The following is a 25,613-nucleotide window of genomic DNA, read 5'->3' on the forward strand; positions in this document are numbered from 1 at the left end:
TGCTCAGAGGCAGAATGCCCCTGGGTTTTGTCCCCAGTGCCCCAACAAAGTCCTGACATTTGGTGAGGGCAGCTGCCCTGTAGAGGGCTCCTCCCTAGTCCTGGGGTTGGCATCTGTTCCCCTACATCGGGACCTGAGCAAGGCTCCCCAGGTGGATAACCACAGTCAATCTTCCTACACTAACCACTCACTTTACACTTTGAAAAGGTGAGCTTCATGGTGCGCTAGTTACACCTCAGAGCTGTTGCTAAAAATAAAACCTCTCCCAGGTGCCTGCTCACTCGCAGCAGCTGGGAGCCACTAGTGCTGATCCACACCTGCAGATGGTCCCTGCCCAGGCTCCGGCCTACCCTGGATGTGCCTGCCTGGGAGGAGGGGCCTGGGCTGATGGTCTCCCAAGCAGGGTGGAGGAAGGAGCAACCAGGGACCCCTCGGCAGCAGAGGGCTGGAGCCCGGGCTTGGGACGCTGGTGTTTCCCACTCGGCAAGCCTGTTTTCAGCCCTGGCCTGAACATCTTGCAGGCTCCAGAGGAGCCAGACGCCGTGTAGCCCAGAACTCGTGTGGTGCCACCTGGAACCTTCTGTGGTTTAACCCACGCCTGGAAGCTCGGAAGCAAAGCTCGAAGGCCAGTGACACCCCGTACTCAAAAGGAAGTTGCCAAGAGGCAATGGGGCTGAGTTCTAGCAGAGCAGACGCCATTATGAGCCTCCCTCACCACACTGTGCAGAAGCACCTCCTGGGAGCTGCCTGAGCGACACAGGATAACCACCTTGTTTCTTAAAGTCCAGCCAAGCAGGCCGTGCCCTGCTCACCCGTTGCACTGGAGCTCCAGAAGACTTTACTGTTTCCAAAACTCCACTCTAAAAAACACAGCCGGCCTGCGTGAGTTTGCTCAGAAGAATGTACTTCAAGCTCTCCATCTGATTCCGGAGGGTGTAGCAGCACAGGGGAACGAAGGCTTGGCTTTGCCCGCCGACAAGTGGCGGCCGCCCCCTTCAAATCCACTGTGGGAGAGGTACATACCTCGGCTTGCAAACCCTAAGTCCCGGCTGTGTGGCTTGTATGCAGTGTTACACACTTTGTTAAATACGTCTGCCAGTCTTTTAAATTCAGGAAGGTTTATGCAAAAAGCCTCCCTTGTGACTTAGGAAACTCAAGTATATGGCTGAAATGTCCTCAAGGGCACAGGGGCCAGAGCTGACCATCACGCTGGGGACACAGCCTGGCTGGCCTCTACTGGGCTGGCCCCCTCCGTGCCACTGGTCACATGGATGGCCCCTTCCAGCTGCTGCCTCGGGATCGGCTGGACTGAGGGGACCTTGCTTTTCTTTTTTTTTTTTTTTTTTTGGTGGTACTGGGGTTCCTGGAAGCCCTTCTACCTCCGGGCTACACTCCCAGACCTATTTTTACATTTTTTTATTTGGAAACAGGGTTTCCTAAGCCAGCGCACGTGGCTGGATTCGAACCTGCGCGATCCTCCTGTCTCTGCCTCCCAAGCAAGGGGATTACAAGGATTACAAGCATGCGCCACCACGCCCGGCGGGACCTTGCTTTTCACCATGAGTGGCTAGAGAAGCGAGCATCCCAGCTCCGGGGTGTGGAGCGACCCCAGGCAGAGGAACACCACACTAAGCTCTACTGTGGCAGGCCGGCTCCTCCTTCAGACAGCCTGAAAGAGAGAAGTGCTTGTTCTCCTGCAAGAGTCTTGAATACCAGGCCGCACCCAGGGCCTGCCGAGTGTCCCTAGGGCCTGTCCAGTGGCCCAGCAAGGTTCTTTGAGAACACACTGCGGCCAGCCCAGAGAACCACACTGCTCCGAGGCCGGCTGCAGCTGTGCAGGTCTCTGAGGGGCTCTTCACAGCATCCTTCCCAACTAAAGACAGACGAGTCCTTTGACACAGACCGGCCTTCCGGGGTGGGCGGCCTCCTGGCGTGGCCAAGATGGCCGTCTTTCACTGCCACGCCGTTCCCAGCTCCTGCTTGTGGAAAGGTCTCTGGGTGTGTCGTTACACTTTGTCTCTGGGCAGTATATGTGTCTTAAGTGAGCTTTAAAAGAAGACAGCCCTGGTGGGGCGGGGAAGGTGGAGTCCTGGAGGGAGGGGGGATGCTGCTGCTCTGGGAGGCCAACGCACAGCACAGGCATGATGGGCTCACTGTCTAGAGACCCCAAGGAAGCCATGAACACAGGGAGGAAGGGGTGAGAAGAAGACGCCCCTCCTCCGGCGTCCTGTCTGGAGAGTCTGCCTAGAGCCCCTAGATCCATGGGCAGTCAGAGTCCAGCAGAGGATGGCGTATCAAGGCCAGCCATGCGCCCTGTCCCCGGAGGCTCTTCTTCCTGGTTCGGGGACTTCTGCTTTCTCCTCCCTGCCTTTGGGCACCGCAGTGCATCTGTCTAGGGCATCCTCTTGCTTGGAACACACGTTTGCTTCTGTCAGTAGTTATGCCTTGGGGTTAACAAGTTTGTGATCTTCAAGAGGGGGAAATGTTCTGAGGCCTTTCGCTTGGAGTGGTGGTGTGGGCAGGGTGCTCCCTGTACAATCTGCCACCTTCCAGCAGCACCTCTGGCCCCTCTGCTCCACAATAGACGGCTCCTTCCCCTGGCCCCTCTGCTCCACAATAGACGGCTCCTTCCCCTTCCCGCCCAGCGGGCTCCTTCAGTCCCACCAGCCTCCCCCTACACAAGGTCAATTCACTAAGTCCTATGTCTCTGAAACCTCCCTCACGCCTGGGCAAGCTGGGGTGCTGGTCGCCCTACCCGTTCAGCCTGGCCTTACAGCTATGTCCCAGGCAAGGTGTTGCTATCCCCTTGTGGAGGAAGAAGCTGGGCTCCCTTCAAAACAGGGTTCTCCTGGCACCCCCCCCATGCCAGTGCCTTCCACTGGTTGGACGGGTTGCAGCTGCCCAGGGAACCCTGCATTGGGGCAGCCCCCCTCCCAGCCTCCCAAGACCTGCAGGTCCTCCTCCCCACAGGACTATCCTCTGGGATTACTCTCAGCCAAAACCCCACCTTCCAGAGGCCATTAAGAGTGCAGGGGCCACACGCTAACCTGCTGGGCCCGGGCTCCTGGGGCTGCAGGAACCGCTCAAACACTGACCCGTGGGTTGAAAACCTGCCTGTAAGATGCCAAGTGGGGACAGGCGTGAGGTCTGGGGAGTGTGTGCAGTTCGAGGGCCCAGGAGGACTCAGGCATGGCTGGCAGGGGCTGCCACTCCACCCCAAAGCACCTGCTCCCTGGCTGACCGGAGCTGCAGCCACAGCTCCCATGGGGATGGAAGCTTGGGCCCTGTTGCTCATGCACAGCCCCCCCAGTCAGCATGGCAGGAGCTAGGGCTTTGCTCTGTGACCCTGGGCCTACTGAGACCCCTGATCTGCCCAGCACCAGGGTAGTTCAGGACCGCCACCAAAGGAAACGAGCTGGGAATCTCTGCTGACACTCAGCCTGGGTGGTCCTGGACAGGGACACTGGGAGGCTGAGCCTAGGTGAAAACCAGAAAAAGGACCAGTGAACCTGCACACACACTGCGAAGGCAAGGCCACCAGCCAGGCCCTCATCTCTCCTCAGAAAGGCGGAAGATTTTATTTTTGACAGAAGCTGCCAAAAAATACTCATCTGTGACATGAAAGTGGGGCTGGGGCTGCGTCGGGAATGCCCCCCAAGGCAGCCCACAGACAGGAGTCTCCCGGGTCCAGAAGAGCCTGACCTCATTTGGGCGCGGTCCTCGGAGAAAGAAAAGACCAGTCAGACCAAGGGTGGTTCCAGGAGCCGATGAGGGGCCACAGGCAGCTCTGGGAACGGACAGGCACCCCGTGTCCTCAAACGCTGAAGGCCCCCAGCTAGGGAGCCCTCCTCCACGCCAGCTCCGTGGAACATGGCCTCTGGAGCTCCTCGTCCTTCCCAGCACCCTCCTGGCTCCCCTGGACCATGTTCCCCACTAGCTCCCAAGTCCCAGCTTGTCCCAGAGATCTAGTGAATGCCACAGTGAGGCGAGGGCTGTGCCCCAAACCTGGGAAGGGGAGCTTGGTTTGCATGTGAAGCAGGACAGAACTGTCAGCAGTCAAAAAGGAAAAGGAGAGGGCGCGATGGGGCAGGAGGGCCCGCAGACTTCCAGGAAGGAGAAGGAATAAACCCAGGGGAGGCGGGCATGGGCGAGTCCTCGCTCGCTGTTCCCAGGCTGGCCACTGAATCGCTACGGCGAGACAGCGTGACCCACGGTTGGCGCTGTCCACCACGGCATGGGCTGTAAGCTAGGTTCAGGCAGGCCTGTGGCCCTCCGCCCTGGGCAATTCTGGAATACTCCAGGGGTGCCGCACCCGTTTCCTTGTGGATTAGCCGAGAAGTAAATATAAACAGTCCGATTCAGAACAGTAATTACTGGTAGAAACATAAAAAAGGGAGCGCACAGAGCAGTCTGGTTCCTGTGGGAAAACTGGCCTTAGTAAAAACAGTGGCCCCCAAGTGAGATGCGCAGGGGCAGGAGCCACCGTGGGAACTGGACCCGACAACATCGTATCCAAAAAATAGAAAGGGCAGGGATTGCTCGGCGTGAAGACACGCGCCTGTGATCCCAGTACTGGGGAGGCTGAAACAGAAGGATCACAGGTTTGAAGTCGGCCTCAGGCTCTCAGCAACCTAGCCAGACCCTCTTTCCAAATAAAACAGGGCTGAGGATGCAGGTTGGAGGTAGAACGCTCTTGGGTTCAAACCTTACCACCACGTTTAAAAAAGAAGAAAGAAACGAAAGGACAAGGATTATTTGAACACCACTAAACCAGGCGTGGTGGCGCACACCTGTAGTCCCAGTACTAGGAAGCTGAGACAAGAGGATCGCAGGCCAAGATCACATAGGCCTGCTCTCAATGTCTCATGCTGAGAATTGGCCAAGGAATTCAATTGGCTTGGTGGGAAATTCACTTGAAAGCTGTGGATTGTGTTGGAGAAAGGTGACTCTGTTGTCAGTGTGAGGGTGTCCCGTGCAGAGTCTCCCCTATGCCCGGGGCCCTGCACCCCTTCCTGGCCCAGCCTCAGGGCCCTGGTTCTCGCCGTGCAGTTGGATAGGACCCGGAGGTGGTGGGGACGTGGGGTGGGGGCTCACGGGTTGGCAGGATCCTCTACAGACTTCCTGCTGGCTCGAGGGGTCTCGAGGTGCGCTCTCCAGTGCCTGGTGGCCCCCGGGGCCTGCTGGGAGTCCCGCGGGGGTGGGATCAGTGGTGGCAGCAGCGGCAGAGGCGGCAGGGATGGCGGCCGAGGTGGCAGGGATGGAGACCGAGCCAACATCCCGGAGGGAGGCCCGAAGGTGGCTGAGCCAGCGCTGAAGCGGTGACCCAGGGCTGGGGGTAGGGGCAGGAGAAACCCAAGAACGTTCCTGGGAGCTGGCTGGATATGGCCCTCCCCATGGGGGTAGCAGAGAGAAGCCCAGGACTGGAGGTGCTTTGAGGACCATGGCAGAGCTGATGATTGCAGCCTCTCCTAGTCCCGGGCACCCTAAACTTCCTGGGGGTGACCCAAAATACATGGTTCTGGAAATGGGTGCAAGAGAGGAGCACAACACCCAGAGGGACCCTGGCTTGGGGGCTGGGGCTGGAGGCTCAGCGCTCTCCTCCTCAAATGCACTACCAGCGCATACAGGCGGCGCAGGCCGTGGACCCAGCCACTCAGAGGCTCAGGCAGGAGGATCTTTTATTTTTTCCAGCGCTGGGGATGGAACCCAGGGGCATTCTACCTCCGAGCTACACCCCCAGCCCTATTTTTATTCTTTATTTTGAAACAGGGTCTCACTGAATTGCAAAGGGCCTCACTAAGTAGCTGAGCCTGTCCACCAACCCAGATCCTCCTGCCAGCCTCCCAAATGCTAGGATTACAAGTGTGCGCCACCACGCCTGTCAGGCAGGAGGATCTCGAGTTCAAGGTTAGACTAGGCAACACAGTGAAACCCAGCCCCCCCACAATAAAAGACTCACAGTATTGAGTTGGCATCAGGATCAGAGAAGACGAGAAAAGAGAACGTGCTTTGTAAACTGTAAAGTGACTTAGGTGCCTAATACGGTGGTACAGACCAGGGACTCAGTCCTCCCAGCCCGGGGCAGTCAGTGGCCTTCTTTGCCCCACTCCAGGTAGAACTGGAGACAGGTGCCCAGGCCTGGACTTCTGTGATGGCATCCAGGGCCAGGAAACTCCCCTGAAGGGTGAAGCAAGACCCCAGGACAATGCCAGGCTGCACGGCCCGCCTCCCCAGTCGGAGTGCAGGGTGCTGGGTGGAGGTGCACACAGTCTCCCTAGGGCCCTGGCGACAGTGCGGCCGGGAGGTGGGACTGGAGGAAGCTGAGGTAGGGAGGGGACCGGGCTTGGGGCGCAGAGGGACCAGAGACATGCAGGAGCCCCAGGTGGGGGAGGGGCAGTACTCACGGGGGTAGACGGCCCCCAGCAAGGCAGTGGAGCGCACAGAATCATACAGGCTCGCGGCCCGGGCCCCAGGCACCCTCATAGCTAAGGGCAGAGAGAAAACAGGTAGGGGAGCCCACATCAGGCCCCACCCAGCCCAGGCTGGACCCCACTGACCCTGCCATCCCTCGCAGGTGCAGTCCCCCTGGCCTGTTAGAGTCCAGAGGGAAGGAAGCTGGTATGTGTGTGTGTGTGTGTGTGTGTGTGTGTGTGTGTGTGTACATGCACATGCCCTCTGGAATCAACCTAGATGCTACCTCAGAACTACACCCTCAGCCTTATTTATTTGTATTTATTTATTTATTGGAACTAGGAGTTAAACCCAGAGGCATTCTACCTCTGAGCTACATCTTCTGTTGTTGTTGTTGATTTTGCAGTACCTCAGAGCTGCACCCCCAGCCTTACTTTTTTTGTGTGTGTGTGGTACTGGGGTTCCTGGAAGCCCTTCTACCTCCGGGCTACACTCCCAGACCTATTTTTACCTTTTTATTTGGAAACAGGGTCTCCTAAGCCAGCGCGTGCGGCTGGCTTTGAACCTGCACGATCCTCCTGTCTCTGCCTCCCAAGCACGGGGATTACAAGCGTACGCCACCACGCCCGGCAACAGCCTTCCTTTTTAAATTTATTTTTGTTTTGTGGTGGTACTGGGGATGGAACCCAGGGGCATTCTACCTCCGAGCTGCACCCCCAGCCTTACTATTTATTTATTTATTTAGGTGGTACTGGGGTTCCTGGAAACCTTTCTACCTCCGGGGTACACTCCCAGACCTATTTTATATTTTTATTTGGAAACAGGGTCTCTTAAGCCAGCACGGCTGGCTTCGCCAGCGCAATCCTCCTGTCCCCGCCTCCCAAGCACAGGGATTACAGGGAAGCGCCACCACACCCAGCCCCAGCCTTATTTTTTATTCTTTATTTTGAAACAGGGTCTCACTGAGTTGCAAAGAGCCTCACTAAGTAGCTGAGCTGAGGCTGGCTGCAAACCACGATCTTTCTGTCTCAGCCTCCCAAATGCTGGGATTACAAGTTTGTGCCAACATGGCAAGCTTCTTAGCCCTATTTTTTATTTTGAAACAGGGTCTCACTGAGTTGCAAAGGGCCTCACTAAGTAGTAGCTGAAGCTGGCCTCATCCCAAAAACTGCAATTACAAGCATGTGCCACCACACCTGGCTGTGTGTGTGTGTGTGTGTGTGTGTGTGTGTGTATGTGTGTATGGTACTGGGGGTGGAATTCAGAGGCTTTTCTATCTCTGGCCTATACTCCCAGACCTATTTTTCATATTTTATTTGGAAACAGGGTCTCACTAAGTTGCTGAGAGCCTAAGTAGTTGAGGCTGGCTTCGAACCCGTGTGATCCTCCTGTCTCAGCCTCCCAAGTGCTGAGATTACAAGCCTGCGCCACCACGCCCGGCCACACCTGGCTCTCTTATTCTTTATTTTGAAACAGGGTCTCACTGAGTTGCAAAGGGTCTCACTAAATACCTGAGGCTGGCTTCGAACCATGACCCTCCTGTCTCAGCCTACCTAATGCTGGGATTACAAGCGTTTGTCACCATGCCCAGCTAAATTTCACCATTTTCAGTGCACAGTTCAGGGCACTGAGTCCATCCGAGTGTTGGGCAATACCACCTCTACCTACTCCCAAGAAATGGTCATCGTCCCATGGCTTGCATACCCATCAGGCAGCCACTCCCTGTTCCCACTGACAGACCTCGATTTCATTCCGTCTCCACGGATTTCCTTCCTCCAGGCATCCAGTAGAAACGGAATCATGCAACAGGTGGCCCTCTAGGGCTGGCTCTGCTCTCTACCTGTGGGTCCCCAGCCCCTTCGCCCATGCAGCTGAGAATCACCTGTCCTCGGTCGGCTGCCATCCTATCCCCCGAAGCCATAAACTTGTGCCCTTGCTGGCAAAGGGGCTTCCCTTAGCCGACTCTTTGGAGGTGGGGAGATCATCCCAGATCATCCCGGCGGACCCAGGCGTAATTACAGGGCCCTGGTGAGAACCGAGTCAGAGATATGGCATGGGAAACTGAGGCCAGGTGATGCACTTGGAACAGAGAGGTGAGTGGTCTCCAGAGGCCGCCAATGGCAAAGGACAGACTGTCCCCAGAGCCTCCAGAAGGGCCAGCCCTGTCCTCATTCTGATTTTAGCCCAGGGAGACTGATTTCAGACTTCTGACCTCCAGAACTAAGATATGAATTTGCCTGGCAGCCGTGACAGCAATCACAAGAAATGTACGCAGCAGGCAGGTTCCGCTGGGGAGAGGCCTGCGCGTCCCTGAGCCGGAGAGCTGGGCTGCCTGGTTTTGGTCTCTCCCTCCTCCCCTGCAGCCCTGAACCTTGCACTGGCGCATCCCCTGGCCCTGTCCTGCCTGGTCCCTTCTGCCCTTAGCCTGCCCTCAGAGACAACCCTGACGGATGGACAGCCCTGGTGCTGGCCATGACCTCGCACACACGCTAGCCTGTGGGGAAGCACTTTCTCCACACAGGCCTGGTCTACAGAACACAGCACCTGGAGCTGAAGGCCACGGGTGTCCAGACAGCCCTCGGTGGCCTCCGTGGGGCAAAGAGCTGGCATCAGAGGACGGGGAAGGGTAAACGGGTGACCACGGGCAGCCCAAGCTGCAGCTGCTCCGGGGCTGAGATGCTAAGCTTGTTTCCCATAGGAATGTTTTTCTGGAATGTTCTTCTGTGTAATGAGTAACAATATCAAATGGGTCAGACACCCTGGCTGCAGGTTTTTTTTTTTTTTTTTTTTTTTTTTGGCAAGCTACACCCCCAGCCCTATTTTTTATTCTTCATTTTGAAACAGGGTCTCACTGAGTTGCAGAGGGCCTCACTCAATAACTAAGGCTGTCTGTGAACCACAATCCTCCTGTCTCAGCCTCCCAAATGCTGGGATCACAAGTGTGTGCCACCACGCCCGGCTTCTTTTTTTATTCCTTTTTTTTATTCTTTTTAATTTTTTTTTTTTTTTTTTTTTTTTTTTTTTTTGGCGGTACTGGGGGTGGAACCCAGGGGCTTTCTACCTCCCGGTTATACTTCCAGCCCTATTTTTTATACTTTATTTGGAAACAGGGTCTCACTATGTTCTGAGAGCCTCACTAAGTAGCTGAGGCTGGCTTTGAACCTGTGCGATCCTCCTGTCTCAGCCTCCCAAGTACGGGGATTACAAGCGTGCACCACCACACCTGGCAACCCAGGGGCTTTCTACCTCCAGGGTACACTCCCAGGCCTATTTGATATTTTATTTGGAAACAGGGTCTCACTAAGCTGCTGAGAAACTCACTAAGTAGCTGAGGCTGGCTTCGAACCTGTGCGATCCTCCTGTCTCAGCCTCCCAAGCGCAGGGATGACAAGGTGAGCCACCATGTGCCAGGAAGCCTGGTTTGGTCTTTTTAATTTTGAAACAGTGTCTCACTGAGTTGCAAAGGGCCTCACTAGGTAGCTGCGGCTGTTGGAGCCTCTGGTCTCAGCCTGGGAATGCTGTGATTACAAAGTTTGGAGGGCTTCACTCAGCTAAAGCTGGCCTTGAACTTTCTATTCTCCTCTCAGTTTTCTAAGTACTGGGATTACATGCATGCACTACCATGCCTGGGTTTTGTTTTGTTTTGTTTTTTTCTTTTTTGTGGTACTGGGGATGGAACCCAGGGGCATTCTACCTCCAAGATACACCCCCAGCCCTATTGGTTTTTTTTATTCTTTATTTTGAAACAGGGTCTCACTGAGTTGCAAAGGGCCTCTAAGTAGCTGAGGCTGTCCTTGAACCATAATCCTCCTGTCTTAGCCTCTCAAATGCTAGGATTACAAGTGTGTGCCATCATGCCGGCTATTTTTTATTTTGAAAAAAAGTCTAGCTAAGTTGCTGAGGCTGTCCTCGAACTTTCAATCCTTCTGTTTCAGCTGCTTAAGTACTATGATTATTTATTTATTTATTTATTTATTTATTTTTATTAATTTATTTTTGTGGTGCTGGGGATGGAACCCAGGGGCTTTCTACCTCCGAGCTGCACCCCCAGCCCTATTTTTTATTCTTTATTTTGAAAAAGGGTCTCACTGAGTTGCAAAGGGCCTCACTAAGTAGCTGAGGCTGTCCACGAACCGTGATCCTCTGGTCTCGGTCTCCCGAATGCTGGGATTACAAGTGTGCACCACCACGCCCTGCTATATTTATTTATTTAACTTTTTGCAATAATAGGAATGGGACCCAAGGCCTTCTACTTCCAAGCTACATCCCTAGCCCTATTTTTATTCTTTATTTTGAAACAGGGTCTCACTACGTTGTGAAGGGCCCGAGTAGCTGAGGCTGTCCTCCTGTCTCAGCCTCTCAAGGACTGGGATTACAGGCGTGCGCCACCTGCCCAGCAGTATGGGATTATGGGTGTGTGCCGGTGCACCCAGCCTCTAGTGGATTTCTAAGACTTCTTAGCTTCATCACCCAGGCAGGGCAGAGCTCTTGAGACCGTCCAGGTTCAAGTTCTGGTTTGCTGTGTGGGTCTTTGGAATGAAAGACCCACTTTGGGAAAAGTGCCTCAGCCCCCTCCATCAGGGCTGAGAGCCGTCCCACAGGGATCCTTAGGCCCTGGCCGCCCCTGGGGCTAACCTCCAACAAGCCGGCCTCCACTGTGTACTGGTGAATCGCCTCACCAGGCTGCTGTGGGCGAGGGCAGGTCACCGAGTTGGGGCTCATTAAACATTAGCCCCTGCTGTTTTCCCCCTGGTTGATTCCTGCAGCCCGGCTGGCCTCTCCCATGGGATCTGCAGCCAGGGGGGTGGGGGATGGTGTCCCGCCTTCGCCTTCCTGGAAACAAGGTGGGGCCTGGAGTGGGTCACACAATGGTCTCCCCAAAGACCCATCCTCTGGAATCTGCGTCGGCCAACTAACTTGGAAACAGGGTCTCTCTCTGTTGGTGTAACTAATGATCTTGAGATTATCCTGGGTTACACGGAGCCCTGAATCCAAAGACGGGGTCCTTATGAGCCCGGCATGGTGGCGCACACTTGTAATCTCAGCATTTGGGAGGCTGAGACAGGAGGATAGCCTCAGCTACTTAGTGAGGCCCTTTGCAACTCAGTGAGACCCTGTTTCAAAATAAGGAATGAAAAATAGGGTGTCACTTGGAGGTATAATGGCCCTGGGTCCCATCCCCAGTACTGCAAATAAATAAATAAATAAATAAATAAATAAATAAATAAAAAAACAAAGACAGGTGTTCTTATGAGAGAAAAGGCGGCAGCCCCATGCTGAGGCTGATGAGTGGCCACTCCAGGGGAGGCCGGCCCTGGCCACACCTGACCTCCAGGACTGAGAGTAAACTCATGCTTGCAGGCTGTGGCAGCCCAGAAGCTGCTGCAGGGCGCGTCCCTGGCCAGCACACCCGGGAAGGCCGCCCTTTCTTTTCTTACCTGTTTGCTCCTCTAGACGGCGGGGCCATCTGCGAGGGAGAGTCCGCCTGGGTGGAGTCCAATTCTGGCCACCTTGTGGCTCCAACCAGGGGCAAAATTTAGAACTCCTCTTCCCACAGGGGAAACGCCCTGAGATGTGTGGACATGTGGTGGGCAGGCTCCCCGCTTGGCACCGCGAGCCCAGAGACGGATCTCGAGTCCTGGTGTCCCAGCTAGGAGTCCGCTGGCCCTGATACCGCAGCGGGGGCTCCGGGCTCTGGCGCTCATCTACTCATCGCCCCCCCAACTCTCTACAGTCCAGGTCGGCTCAGCCCCCAGTGCCTACTCCCTCCTGGCTCCTGCCCAGCACAGGGCACCGCGCCCGCGGCCCTCACCTTAGAGGCTCTTCCTCTCCTTCACTAAACAACTCCTTTTCCCTCTTCAGAGACGTCAGGGGAGCTGACACCTCCCGGATGGACTGGTGTTCTTTAGAACCACGACCCCAGAACCCTTTATAGGCAGTGTGTGGGTCCCAAGCGGGCCACCCCCCATGATCAGACCGCAGGGACAGCCCTTCTCCTTTGCTCCCCCACTGTCTCCTGGTGGCTGCTGAGGTGTCTGGCACACATGGGGACCCCATTTTTTGAGGTACCTAGAAACATTCTACTCCCAAGCTACACCCTCAGTCCCCCCCCCTTTTTTTTTGTAGAACTGTTGATAGAACCCAGGGGCGTTCTACCTCTGAGCTACGCCCCTAGCCCTATTTTTATTCTTTACTTTGAAACAGGGTCTCATTGAGTTGCAAAGGGCATCACTAAGTAGCTGAGACTGTAAATTGCGATCCTCCTGTGTCAGCCTCCCAATGCTGGGATTACAAGCATGTGCCACCACGCCCGGCTCCCTCAGTCCCTTTTTATGTGTGTATGGTGCTGGGGATTGTACCCAGGAACATTCTACCTCCGAGCTATACCCCTGGCCCTATTTTATTTTTTATTTTATTTTTATTTTTATTTTTTTATTTTTTTGGTGGTACTGGGGGTGGAACCCAGGGGCTTTCTACCTCCGGGCTATACTCCCAGACCGTTTTTTATATTTTATTTGGAAACAGGGTCTCACTAAGTTGCTGAGAGCCTCACTAAGTAGCTGAGGCTGGCTTCGAACCTGTGTGATCCTCCTGTCTCAGCCTCCCAAGCGCGGGAATTACAAGCGTGCGCCACCACACCCGGCTATTTTATTTTTTACTCAGAAACATGGTCTCTCTAAGTTGCTGAGCCTGGCCTCCAAGCCGCTGGCTCTTCCTGTCTCAGCCTCCCAAGTGCTGGGGTTACAGGCATGTGCCACCATGACCAGTTCCTCAGTTGCTGAGAGTGTCGCTAAGTTGCTGAGGCTGATCTTAAACCTGTGATCCTCCTGTTTCAGCCTCCCAAGCACTAGGGTTACTGGTGTGCACCACCATGCCCAGCTAGGGGCTTTGCTTTTGCCAGTGATTGTGTAAGGAAGGCACCTACATCCCCTTACCCTGCCCAGCAGAAGGAGACCGGGCCGGCACCCCCGGGGAGGGACACATCTCACCTGCCAGCTCCCTCTCCACGGAGGCCAAGGTTCGAGGCACGATCTGGCTGTTCATTCGCCCTTTGTACAGGATCCCGTCCACTCCCAGAATGTCCACCTCGGCCTGTTGGATGGCTCTGGTCACCAGGCAGCGCCTCCATCCGCCTCTCTAGTACCCACAGAGGCTCAGAAGCCGGAGCACGGCATCCTGGGGCCAGGCACTCAGGTCTTGGGGCCCGGTCCCCACCGGGGCCGGGCTTAAGACCTCCACCTCCACGCAGGAGGCCATGGCCAGACTCACGGTATCATAGTCTATCACTTCGGGGTCCCCGTAGGGGTAGAGTGTTGACAGCTGGCCTGACTCGAACTTGGAGGTGGCGTCATTTCCGGGACCGTCGCCCCAGTCCTGTTGGAAGCCCAGGGCGTCCAGGCCATCCTCTTGGACCCCAAGTCCTTGGGAGTGCAGCCGCTGCCGCTCCCTGTGTAGGGCAGTGGGTCAGCAGCCGCCCAGAGACCCCGCTGCCCCAGGGTCCAGCCCAGAGTAGGTGCCCAGCGGGGCCAGGCCACAGCTGAAGTGGAGGAAGGAAGTAAACGGAGCCCTACCTTCCCCAACCTGACTGCCATGCCCGGAGCCCCGGTCTGGCTTGCCCACTGTGCGCGCTTGGGTCCTTAGCTCGGGTGGGTCAGGCACGGAGGGCTGGGGGCCAGCATGAGCCCTGGTCCCTCCCTTCATGTGGCCCCGCTTAACACACAGCTGCGCGTCCCCCCACGCTGGCAGGACGTTCCTGAGGCTGCCAGGAGGACCCGGAGGATGTCAGGATTGGGGGCCCAGGAAGCCAGCCAGGTGCAGGTGGGGGTGGGGAAGCCACCGCTTTGGATGTCGGCTTTGGCGCTTTGTAGCGGGGACCTCGGGCAGTCACACAAGCTCCCCGAGCCTCAGCTGTCTCCAGCTGAGAAGTGGGTGACCATGGACCACCACGCCACAAAGGAAGCTGGGAGAACTCAACAAGGCCAGGTTTCCCGGGGGGCCCAGGGGCTCGCGGGGCTCCTCTGGGCCACACGTTACTTCTCCTTCAGGGACAGCGTGTCAATCCCGCCTCCCAGGGGCTTGGAAGCTGTTTTTTTGTTGTTGTTTGGGTTTTTTCTGAGAAGTTGGTACTAGGGATTGAATCCAGGGACATCCTCTCTCTGAGCTATGCCCCTGCCTTTTAAAATATTATATTTTGAAACGGGGTCTTTCTAAATTGCTAGGATCTTGCTAAGTTGCTGAGGCTGGCCTCCAACCTGTAATCCTCCTGTCTCAGCCTCTCAAGTGCTGGGATTACAGGCTGGGGCTGGGGAGATTTAATGAGAGACCTCCTATTGAGAAGCACTGAACAGTTCTGGGCCACAAGACAGGAAGGACGGCCCCTCTGCTCCGTGGTCCCCTGTCGGTCTCCCAGGCAGCCAGTGGTCAACACCCTAGGGCATTCTTTGGCTCCTGACACTGGAGGATGCTCTCTGCAGCAACAGGGCTCCCCACACACTGGTGGCTGCTCACCTCATGAGTTGCCGCTGCAGGTACTCGTAGCTGTTAGCGCTGGCCGGCCGCAGCTGCGACAGCTGGTGGGACTTCCGGATGGTGATGAGTTCTCTGCAGAGGACAGGAGCAAGACCATGGCTGTGGTACGCACACGCACACTGCCTCCTCCTCCAGGAAGCCTTCCCAGCAGAGGACACGGTGCAGAACAGGGTCCACCTACCCTCAAACTCCAGCTGTCCTCTGCCCAGGGCCACTGTGCCAGGGCACTGAGGAACCCTGGCCACAGATGCAAGACACATGCAACGGTTGTTCTGGGCCAGGGTGTGACCAGGGGTCCTAGCACGCCTGAGGCCCTGGGTTCCGTTTCCAGCATGCACGCGCACACGCACACATCATAAAAGCATAGTAATTATAAAAGAGTAACAGCCAACTGGGCATGGTGGTGCACACTTGTAATCCTAGTAGGGGGAGGCTGAGACAGGAGGATCACAGGTTCAAGGACAGACAATCTCAGCAAGTAGTGAGACCTGTTTCAAACTTCAAAATATAAGCCATGTACTGGGGATAGAACCCACAGGTTTTCTACCTTCGGGCTACACTCCCAGACCTATTTTATTTTATTTTGTGCAGTACTGGGGATGGAACACAGGGGCATTCTATCTCCGAGCTACACCCTCAGCCCTATTTTTTCTTTCTTTCTTTCTTTCTTTCTTTCTTTCTTTCTTTCTTTCTTTCTTTCTTTCTTTCTTCTTTGGCACTGGGGATGGAACCCAGGGGCATTCTACCTTCGAGCTACACCCTCAGCTCAGCCCAATTTTTTTATTCTTCCTTTTTTTTTTTTTTTTTGGTAGGGGGATGGAACCCAGGGGCTTTCTACCTTCAAGCTACACTCCCAGACCTACTTTATGTTTATTTGGAAACAGGGTCTCACTAAGTTGCTGAGAGCCTCACCTGCCACGGACCAGCTCCGTGAGTAGCTCACCAAGTAGCTGAGGCTGGCTTCGAACCTGCGCGATCCTCCTGTCTCAGCCTCCCAAGTAGTGAGATTACAAGCGTGCGCCACCACGCCTAGCTTACTTTTTATGTTAAAATAGGGTCTTGCTAAGTTGCTGATGAGAGCCTCACTAAATTGCTGAGGCTGGCTTCCCAAGTCCTGAGATTACAGGTGTGTGCCACCGTGCTCAGCGTAGCCCTATTCTTTACTTTTACTTTAAAACAGAGCCTAAGTGGCTGAGGACCTCTCTACATCTGGGGCTGGCCTCAAACCTGTAACCCTCCTGTCTTAGCTTCCCAAGTGCTGAGATTACTTCACCCAGCTTTCTCTTCTTCTTCTTTTTTTTTTTTTTTTTTTTCCGGTACTGGGGATGGAACCCATTCTAACTCGGAGCTACACCCCCCATCCCTATATTTTATTCTTTATTTTGAAACAGGGTTTCACTGAGTTACAAAGGGCCTGGCTAAGTAACTGGGGCTGACCGTGAACCACGGTCCGATCCTCCTGTCTCAGCCTACCAAATGCTGGGATTACAAGCGTGCGCCACCAAGCCCGGCTTCCCCCCTTGGAGGTGACTGGGAAACTAGTATACAGCACTATAAAGGGTAGGTAGGCGAAGGAACCAAGATCTTCCCAGTCACCAACCACTTGGAAGCGGGACTAGAGGAGTCTGCGTGTAGAACCGCATATGTGACCATGCTTGGGGTATTTGGGAGTCTAGCCGGAAGCCTGTAAAACCACGCATGCGAGTGTAGGCGTCTAGGTCGGCGCGCGCTTGGTGTGCAGAGCGTGCCCTTGGTGTGCAGAGCGCGCTTGGTATGCAGGGCGTGTCCTTGGTGTGCAGAGCGTGCTTGGTGTGCAGAGCGCGCTTGGTGTGCAGAGCTCGCTTGGTGTGCAGAGCTCACTTGGTGTGCAGAGCGCGCCCTTGGTGTGCAGAGCGCGCTTGGTGTGCAGGGCGCGCCCTTGGTGTGCAGAGCTCGCTTGGTGTGCAGAGCTCACTTGGTGTGCAGAGCGCGCCCTTGGTGTGCAGAGCGCGCTTGGTGTGCAGAGCTCGCTTGGTGTGCAGAGCGTGTCCTTGGTGTGCAGAGCGCGCCCTTGGTGTGCAGAGCGCGCTTGGTGTGCAGGGCGTGTCCTTGGTGTGCAGAGCGTGCTTGGTGTGCAGAGCACGCTTGGTGTGCAGGGCGTGTCTTGGTGTGCAGAGCGTGCTTGATGTGCAGAGCGCGCTTGGTGTGCAGAGCGCGCTTGGTGTGCAGAGCTCGCTTGGTGTGCAGAGCGCGCTTGGTGTGCAGAGCATGTCCTTGGTGTGCAGAGCTCGCTTGGTGTGCAGAGCATGTCCTTGGTGTGCAGAGCGCGCTTGGTGTGCAGAGCTCGCTTGGTGTGCAGAGCTCGCTTGGTGTGCAGAGCGCGCTTGGTGTGCAGAGCATGTCCTTGGTGTGCAGAGCTCGCTTGGTGTGCAGAGCTCGCTTGGTGTGCAGGGCGCCCCTTGGTGTGCAGAGCGTGTCCTTGGTGTGCAGAGCGCGCTTGGTGTGCAGGGCGCTCCTAGGTGTGCAGAGCGCGGCGCGCACGCCTTGGACCCGGCCCCGCGCCTCCGCAGCCCGGCCGCAGCCTACGTGGCGCGCACGGCCCCGCGGGCGCCCCCTGGCGTGGTGCTCGGGTACTCACGGGCCGGTCACCATCTCCACCTGGCGGTCGCAGGAGACGCACTTCACCCTCTCGAAGAGCTTCCTGGAAGACAGCGTGGCGCTGGCTCAGCGGCGGTGGCGCCCACGCCCGCCTCCCCGAAGGAAGGCCACCCTCCTCGGGGCTCGCGGGCGTGCGAGGGCTGGAGCGCTCAAGCCCCGGGCTGACCGTCTGCTTGCGGGTCACCCACCGAGTCACCCACCAGGGCCCTGGCTCGCCCTGGGCCTGCGCCGCCTCCTGCGTGGCCCTGCGGGGGCCCTTCCCTCCCTGGGCCTCGGGCTCCTCTTGCAGCGAAAGGCCTGGGGCAGCCAGCGAGAGGGTGCAGAGCTGCCCACCCAGCCCGTGCCGCCCCTGTCCGCCCTCTGTGCGCACTTCCTGAAGCCGGCCGCGCGCTCGGGGTCGAAGCGCAGCGTCGCCATCATCAGCCTCTTGAGCACTTTCCAGATCTCTTCCGTCTCCTTCTTCAGATCGTCCAGATCGGTGTGCACGAGCTGGTCCGCCGCAGGGAAGAGAAGACGTCTAGTGAGCTACTTCAGCCCGGCCCTTCCTAAGAGCCTCTGCAGGAACCCGCAGCTTACACCACGAGCAGAGCCCGGTGCAGACAGCGAGGTGGGCCAGGAAGGGGAGAATGACTCCGTGTGGATGCTGTTGCTGGAAGGGAGCTGCTGAGCGAGCTTCCCGGCAGCCAAGGCAAAAACACCACCATCAGCTACTGCTTCCAAACCTACCGCCCAGCCGTGGGCCTGTGGTGAACTGCGCGACTTCCACTACTCCACGAGGGTGTGGAGGGGCTGTGCGTGGCCCGCACAACGCCATGGCTTTGGGTGTACTCAGCAAGCATCACAACCAATGTTAGAACATTTGAGCCAGTGTGGTGGTGCTCACCGGGAATGCTGGGATGACAAGCATGCACCCCCATGCCCGGCTGCATACTGTTTTCAAGACATCTCAGAATATCGGAATGTCATTGCTTCTCTTTCTTTTTGGTATTTTGGGGATTAAATCTAAAGACACGCCCTCATCCCTAAACCACCGAATTGCTGAGGCTGGCCTCAAATCTGTGATTGTCCTGTCTTAGCTTCACAAACACCAGAAAAGCCCTACGATTACAGGCGTGTGCCACCGTGCCTGGCTCTGAGTAGCTACTTCTAAAACATGGGGATCCTTTCACTCCTGATCACAATTCCATGACAGCATCAAATGCAATTAATGATCCATGACCTCGGCCATGGTTCCCGCCCATTTTCAGAAGGGGTTTCACTGGACCACGAAACAAGCACACTTTCCGCGCGTTGCACTTGGTCGTTGGGGCCGCTGCAGCTTTGAATCTAGAATAATCTCTTGGTCCTACCTCCTCCCACCCTGGCACTGAGTTACTGGAGACACTGAGTTGACCTTGCGTTCATTTGTGTCTTTTCTCTGACAAGCTCGTCTCCTGTAGACCACGCTGTTCTGCCCCCAGCTTTTGCCCAGTGACTCTTGGGATCAAGATGTAGCTGAGAGCCGAGCGTGGTGGCGCACGCTTGTAATCCCCGCGCTTGGGAGGCAGAGACAGGAGGATCGCACAGGTTCGAAGCCAGCCGCGCGCGCTGGCTTAGGAGACCCTGTTTCCAAATAAAAATGTAAAAGTAGGTCTGGGAGTGTAGCCCGGAGGTAGAAGGGCTTCCAGGAACCCCAGTACCACCAAAAAAAAAAAGAAGATGTAGCTGATAAATGCATGAATTCCCATTTTGCAGATGAGAAAACCAAGCCTCAGGGAGACTCTGATTCCAGTGCCACACGCTCTGGTTGCCACAGCCACGCAGCCCTGTGCTGGTTGGACGGCTGGTCCTTGTCTGTTTGTTTTTTTATTTTTATTTTTTGCGGGTTTGGGGATGGAACCCAGGGGCATTTGACCTCCAGGCTACACCCCCTGCCCAATTTTTTATTCTTTATTTTGAAACCGGTCTCACTGCGTTGCGGAGGGCCTCACTAAGTAGCTGAGGCTGTCTGCAAACCACGGTCTTCCGGTCTCAGCCTTCCAAATGCTGGGATTACAAGCGTGCGCCACCATGCCCAGCTTTTTTAAATTTAATTAATTAATTAATTTTTGCAGTACTAGAGATGGAACCCAGGGGTATTCTACCTATGAGCTCCACCCCCCGGCCCAATTTTTTATTCCTTTTTTTGTGTGTGTGGTAGTGGGGGGTAGAACCCAGGGGCTTTTCTACCTTTGGACCATACTCCTTATTTTATATTTTTTATTTGGAAACAGGGTCTTACTAAGTTGCTGAGAGCCTCACTAGGTAGCTGAGGCTGGCTTCGAACCTGTGCGATCCTCCTGTCTCAGCCTCCCAAGCGCGGGGATTACAAGCGTGCGCCACCACGCCCGGCTTTTATTCTTTATTTTGAAACAGGGTCTCACTGAGTTGCAGAGGGCCTCACTAAGTAGCTGAGGCTGTCCACGAATCGCGATCCTCCTGTCTCAGGCTCCCACATGCTGGGATGACAAGTGTGCGCAGTCATGCCTGGCTTCCTGTCTCTGTTAATGCCTGAGGGTAGAAACAGGATCCAGCTTCTGGGGACACTCCCCGGCCTGGCACACCTCCGGCACACCTCCGGAAGCAGTAAACAATGGAAGGATAAAGGAATGGCCGCATGGTCTCTCAGCAGTGCCCACCCCCATCCCTCTGCTTCCCTGCCTGGAGAGCCGTGCCAGTCAGTCTCCAAGTAGGTCCCGAGCCATAGCTCTTGGAATCCACGCCCTTGAGTGGTCCCTCGCACACTGAATAGCCAATAGCCTGTGTGCAACCAGTAGGCTATCACAGCAGTGGTGGAGAGCAGCTCCCACGGCCCAGTCATAAGACACTGCAGACTGGCTTGCTGTCTTGGGCCACTTTGGGAAGTAGCCGCCATGTCATGAGGCCACTCAAGCAGCCCCGAGGGGTCCCTCTGAAGGTTTTTTGGGGAGTCTGAGGATGGAGCCTAGAAGCAATCTACCTCTGAGCTGCTCTACCCAGCCCTAATTTTTATTCTTTATTTTGAAACAGGTCTAACGGAGTTGCAGAGGGCCTACTAAGTAGCTGAGGCTGTCCTTGGACTCTGATCCTCCTGTCTTAGCCTCCCAAATGGTTGGATTACAAGCACCCACCTCCACGCCTGGCTCCGCTGAAGGCTCTTGCCAATGCCCATGAGAGGGCACCATCTTTGGTTTTGGTTTATTTGGTGCTGAGATTGAACCCAGGGGTGTTTTACCTCTGAACTACACCCCCAGGTCTTTTTATTTTGAAACAAGATCTCACTAAATTGCTGAGACTGGCCTTGAACCTACAATCGTCCAGTCTCAGCCTCTGGAGTACTGGGATTACAGGCATGGGCCAGCACACGAGGTGGCACCATCTTTTTTTCTTTTTTTTGCAGTACTGGGGATGGAACTCAGGGGCACTCTACCTCTGAGCAACAACCCCAGCCCTATTTTTTATTTTTTATTTTAAAACAGGGTCTCGCCGGGCGTGGTGGCACATGCTCGTAATCCCAGCACTTGTGAGGCTGAGACAGGAGGATCGCACAGGTTCGAAGCCAGCCTCAGCTACTTAGTGAGACCCTGTTTCCAAATAAAATATAAAATAGGTCTGGGAGTATATCCTGGAGGTAGAAAGCCTCTGGGTTCCACCCCCAGTATCACCAAATACGTACATACGTACATACATACATACATACATACAAATGGTCTCACTGAGTTGCGAAGGGCCTAAGTAGCTGAGGCTGTCCTTGAACCTGGATCTTCCTGTCTCAACCTCCCGAATGCTGGGATTACAAGAGTGTGCCACCATGCCCGGCTATGGCAACATCTTTTTTTTTTTTTTTTTTTGGTGGTACTAGGGTTAGAACCAGAGCCTTTCTACCTCCAGGCTATACTCCCAGACCTATTTTATATTTTATTTGGAAACAGGGTCTCACCAAGTCTCTGAGAGCCTCACTAAGTAGCTGAGGCTGGCTTCGCACCTGTGCGATCCTGAGTGCTGAGATAAGAGTGTGCCACCCTGCCCAGCTATGGCACTATCTTTAAAGCGGCTCCTCCAGCCCTAGTCGAGCTTTCGGATTCAGCCCAGTGACACCCTGTGGCCTCGTGAGACAACCCTGAGCCACCCAACTGAGCTGCTTCTTCCTCCTGGAGACGGAGCACTTGTCGCCATCGTGGCTGGGCTCCAGCACGCTCCGTTGCTCAGCCGGCGGTGGCTGAGGCGGCCTCACCTTGGTGCTGAGCTCCTTCTTAATTTGCTCCACAGACTTCTTCAGGTCATCTTCGTGGGTGGCGACCTTCAAGAGCATGCCCTGGATCATCTCGTTCATTTCTGTCACTACAGTCTCCAGGTCGATCCGGCTGGCCTTGGTGACCAGGGCGCTCTTGTCAGCTTTCTAGGGAGAGAGGGAGCGCAGGGGACCAGGCTGCCCGGGGGGAGCAGGGGAGCCGGAGACGTCTGATCCGCCGCTCTGTTTTCTCCAGTTCTGGACCTAGGATGTCTAGCGTTGGCTTACACACTCAACCTTGGGTTCTACTTTGACTCAAAGAAAAATGTAATGGGGAAATTGACATCTTTTTTTGGGGGGGGTACTGGGAATTAAAATCTGGGGCATTCTATCTCTGAGTCACATTTTACCCATAGCCTATTTAACTATTTATTTATTTATTTATTTTTATTTTTGGTGGTACTGGGGTTCCTGGAAGCCCTTCTACCTCCAGGCTATACTCTCAGACCTATTTTTACATTTTTATTTGGAAAGAGGGTCTCCTAAGCCAGCGTGCATGGCTGGCTTCGAACCTGTGCGATCCTCCTGTCTCTACCTCCCAAGCACGGGGATTACAAGCGTGCCCACCACGCCTGGCTTGTTTGTTTGTTTGTTTGTTTGTTTAGTGGTACTGGGTTGGAACCAGGGGCATTCTACCTCCGAGTGACACCCCAAGCCCTATTTTTTTACTCTTTATTTTCAAACAGGGTCTCACTGAGTTGCAAAGGCCCTCACTAAGTAGCTGAGGCTGGCTTCGAACCTGTGCAGTCTTCCTGTCTCAGCCTCTCAAATGCTGGGATTACAAGTGTGCGCCTTACTTTTTATTTTGAAACAGGGTCTTGCTAAGTTGCTGATGAGAGTCTCACTAAGTTTATAAGGCTGGCTTCCTGTCTCAGCCTTCCAAGTACTAGGATAATAGGCTTGCATCACCATGCCTGGCTGTGGCTGATAGCTGATTTTTTTTTGGGGGGGGGGTCCTGGTGATTGAACCCAGAGGCATCCTATCCCCATGCTATACCCCCATCCCAATGTTCTATTTGGAAACAGGGTCTCACTAGGTTACCGAGAGCCTTGTTAAGTTCTTGAGGCTGGTTTTGAACCTGTGATCCTCCTGTCTCAGCTTCCCAAGTACTGGAATTACAAGTGGTGCCACCACGTCCAGCTTGATAACTGATTTTTTAGTCTGTGTAATGGAGCATGGCTCTGATCACTGAAAACAGGAGTGGACAGGACTTTTAAGCCTTCTTGGCCCGCCTGTCTGATAAAGGCAGAGGGAGTTCTGGAAGGCTCTCTGGCTGGGCTCCTGGGTGAAAGAAGCAGGCTCAGGACAGGGGCACGGAGTCTCTGCTCACTCACCTCCTTCAGCTCCTGCTCCATCTTGCTTTTATTTGCCTTGTTCTGCTCCAGTTTTTTGATCTGAGCCTGGAGGGTCTAAGCACAGAGGCAGAGGCCTGTCAGCCATCCCCGCAGCCTTGAGGATGAAGTCTACCCCAGCCTCCTCCCTTGCTAAATGCTAGGAGGGAACAGCGGGGCCAGCTGGCTGTCAGAAGGCACCAGCTCCAGGTGCCTGGCATGGAAGGAAAGGAATGTGAGATACAGAATAAGCTGTCTTTTTGTTGTTTTTGTATGTGGTCCTAGCGCTTGAAACAGAGGAGGGTTCTACCTCTGAGCTACATCCCCAGCCCTTTCTATTTGTCTTATTTTTAATTTATCTTATTTATGGTACTGGGATTGAACCTAAGGGAATTCCAAATCTGAGCCACACCCTTGGCCTTATTTTATTTTTTATTGGGAAACAGGATCTCATTAAGTTGTGAAAGTCCTCATTAAGTTGAGGCTAGCCTCGAACCTGCGATTCTGTGATTCTCCCGATTGTCTCAGCCTCCCAAGTACTAGGATTACAGGTGTGTATCACCATGCCCAGCTTGTTTTTTTTTTTTTTTCTAGGTCTGGGGATGGAACCCAGGGACATTTGACCTCTGAGGTACACCCCCTGCCGTATTTTTTCTTTATTTTTTTTGAAACAGGGTTTCACTGAGTTGCGGAGGGCCTCACTAAGTAGCTGAGAATGGCCATGAACTGCCATCTCCCGGTCTCAGCCTCCCAAATGCTGGGATTACAAGGGTGCACCACCATGCCTGGCTTCTCAGCTTGTTTTTTATTGAAACAGGGTTTCACTGAGTTACATGTACTGGCCTCAAACCTGCAATCTTCCTGCTCAGCCTCCCAAGTTCTGGGATTACAGGCGTGTACTATTGTACCTAGCTAAACTATCCCCTTGAGGTGGTATCATGGGAACTGTCCTACAGAGGAAGGCGGACCCCAGGACAAACACAGGACAGAGCTGGATCTCATGATGGAGTCTCAAAGTCTTCCCTCTGGACCACACTATTGAAGCATAAGGCTCCTGGGTGGACTGATGCTGCAGTTGAGGAAAGCAGCTATGACATCCATGCCGGCCTGGGTCTCCAACATTGCCTGTGGTTCACAGGCGACCACACGCACAGGGCTGCAGGTGGAGGACTCTGCACCTAGACCCCCGTTGCGCTGACTCCCGTTGCGCTGTCGGCTAGCGGAGTCCTGTGTGCAGCGTGAGTTGCCGACACTCGTCCCCACTCAGTCCTTCCTGCAGGACTCTAGCCTGCTGTGTACCAAGCAGTCCTAGCTTTGGGGGCGACTACGCTGCCCTCAGCCCCAGAAGGTCAGTCTGCGTTAGTCTCAATCACTCTTGATAAATATGTCTTTCTTCCTTAATCCTAAGCGTTTACTGCTGTACATTTTTCTCTAAGTCTTTCTTTTGCTGTCTTCTACAAGTTTTGTTTTGGTGCTGAGGATTTAGCCCATGGGCATCTATTTGTGAGCTACACCTTAGCCCCCCCTTTCTTCTTCTTCTTCTTCTTCTTCTTCTTCTTCTTCTTCTTCTTCTTCTTCTTCTTCTTCTCCTTCTCCTTCTCCTTCTCCTTCTTCTTCTTCTTCTTCTTCTTCTTCTTCTTCTTCTCCTCTTCCTCCTCCTCCTCCTTCTTCTCTCCTCCTCCTCCTCCTCCTCCTCCTCCTCCTCCTCCTTCTTCTCTCCTCCTCCTCCTCCTCCTCCTCCTCCTCCTCCTCCTCCTCCTCCTCCTCCTTCTTCTCTCCTCCTCCTCCTCCTCCTCCTCCTCCTCCTCCTCCTCCTTCTTCTTCTTCTTCTTCTTCTTCTTCTCCTCTTCTTCCTCCTCCTCCTCCATCATCATCAACATCATCATCATCATCATCATTATGTGGTACTGGGGTTCCTGGAAACCCTTCTATCTCCGGGCTACACTCCCAGACCTATTTTATATTTTTATTTGGAAACAGGGTCTCTTAAGCCAGAGCGCTGGCTTCAAACCTGCGCCATCCTCCTGTCTCCGCCTCCCAAGCGCGGGGATTACAAGCGGGCGCCACCACGCCCGGCCTCCTTCTTATTTTTTATTTTTATTTATTTCTTGCACACAAGGTCTAAGTTATGGAGCGCCTCACTAAATTGGTGCAGCTGGCCACAAAAATGTCATCCTCCTGTCTCAGCCTCCCACACTGAGATTTATAGGTGTGTGCCACCACACTCGGCTCCACAGCTCTATTTTTATATTTTATTTTGAAGCAGGGTCTTGTTAGTTTCCTGAAGGTTTTGCTATGTTGCTGAGTTTGGCCTTGAACCTGCCACCATGCCCGGCTCAATTTCTCTTGGTGTAGCCAGGTAGTTCTTTTATGTGTGGGGGGTACTGGGGATGGAACCCAGCGGCATTCTACCTCT

At 54.6% G+C, this 25,613-nt stretch overlaps 1 protein-coding gene across 1 annotated transcript in view; it reads right to left on the reverse strand.

The window, feature by feature from the left end:
- Window positions 1–5,090: 5,090 nt before the first annotated feature.
- LOC308268863 (uncharacterized protein C16orf96) overlaps window positions 5,091–25,613 on the reverse strand; it is a gene marked incomplete at both ends in the record, with an annotated part of 39,973 nt that continues 19,450 nt past the window's right edge. The window contains 9 exons of the mRNA XM_080703966.1: window positions 5,091–5,329; window positions 6,405–6,485; window positions 13,401–13,503; window positions 13,681–13,858; window positions 14,920–15,012; window positions 17,558–17,620; window positions 17,948–18,066; window positions 21,809–21,973; window positions 23,201–23,275. Coding sequence (XP_080560092.1) covers window positions 5,091–5,329; window positions 6,405–6,485; window positions 13,401–13,503; window positions 13,681–13,858; window positions 14,920–15,012; window positions 17,558–17,620; window positions 17,948–18,066; window positions 21,809–21,973; window positions 23,201–23,275 — 1,116 coding nt within the window. The remainder of the gene's footprint in view (window positions 5,330–6,404; window positions 6,486–13,400; window positions 13,504–13,680; window positions 13,859–14,919; window positions 15,013–17,557; window positions 17,621–17,947; window positions 18,067–21,808; window positions 21,974–23,200; window positions 23,276–25,613) is intronic.

The sequence above is a fragment of the Muscardinus avellanarius genome (genome assembly GCF_963383645.1).
Source record: "Muscardinus avellanarius genome assembly, chromosome: 10".
Lineage (NCBI taxonomy): Eukaryota > Metazoa > Chordata > Mammalia > Rodentia > Gliridae > Muscardinus > Muscardinus avellanarius.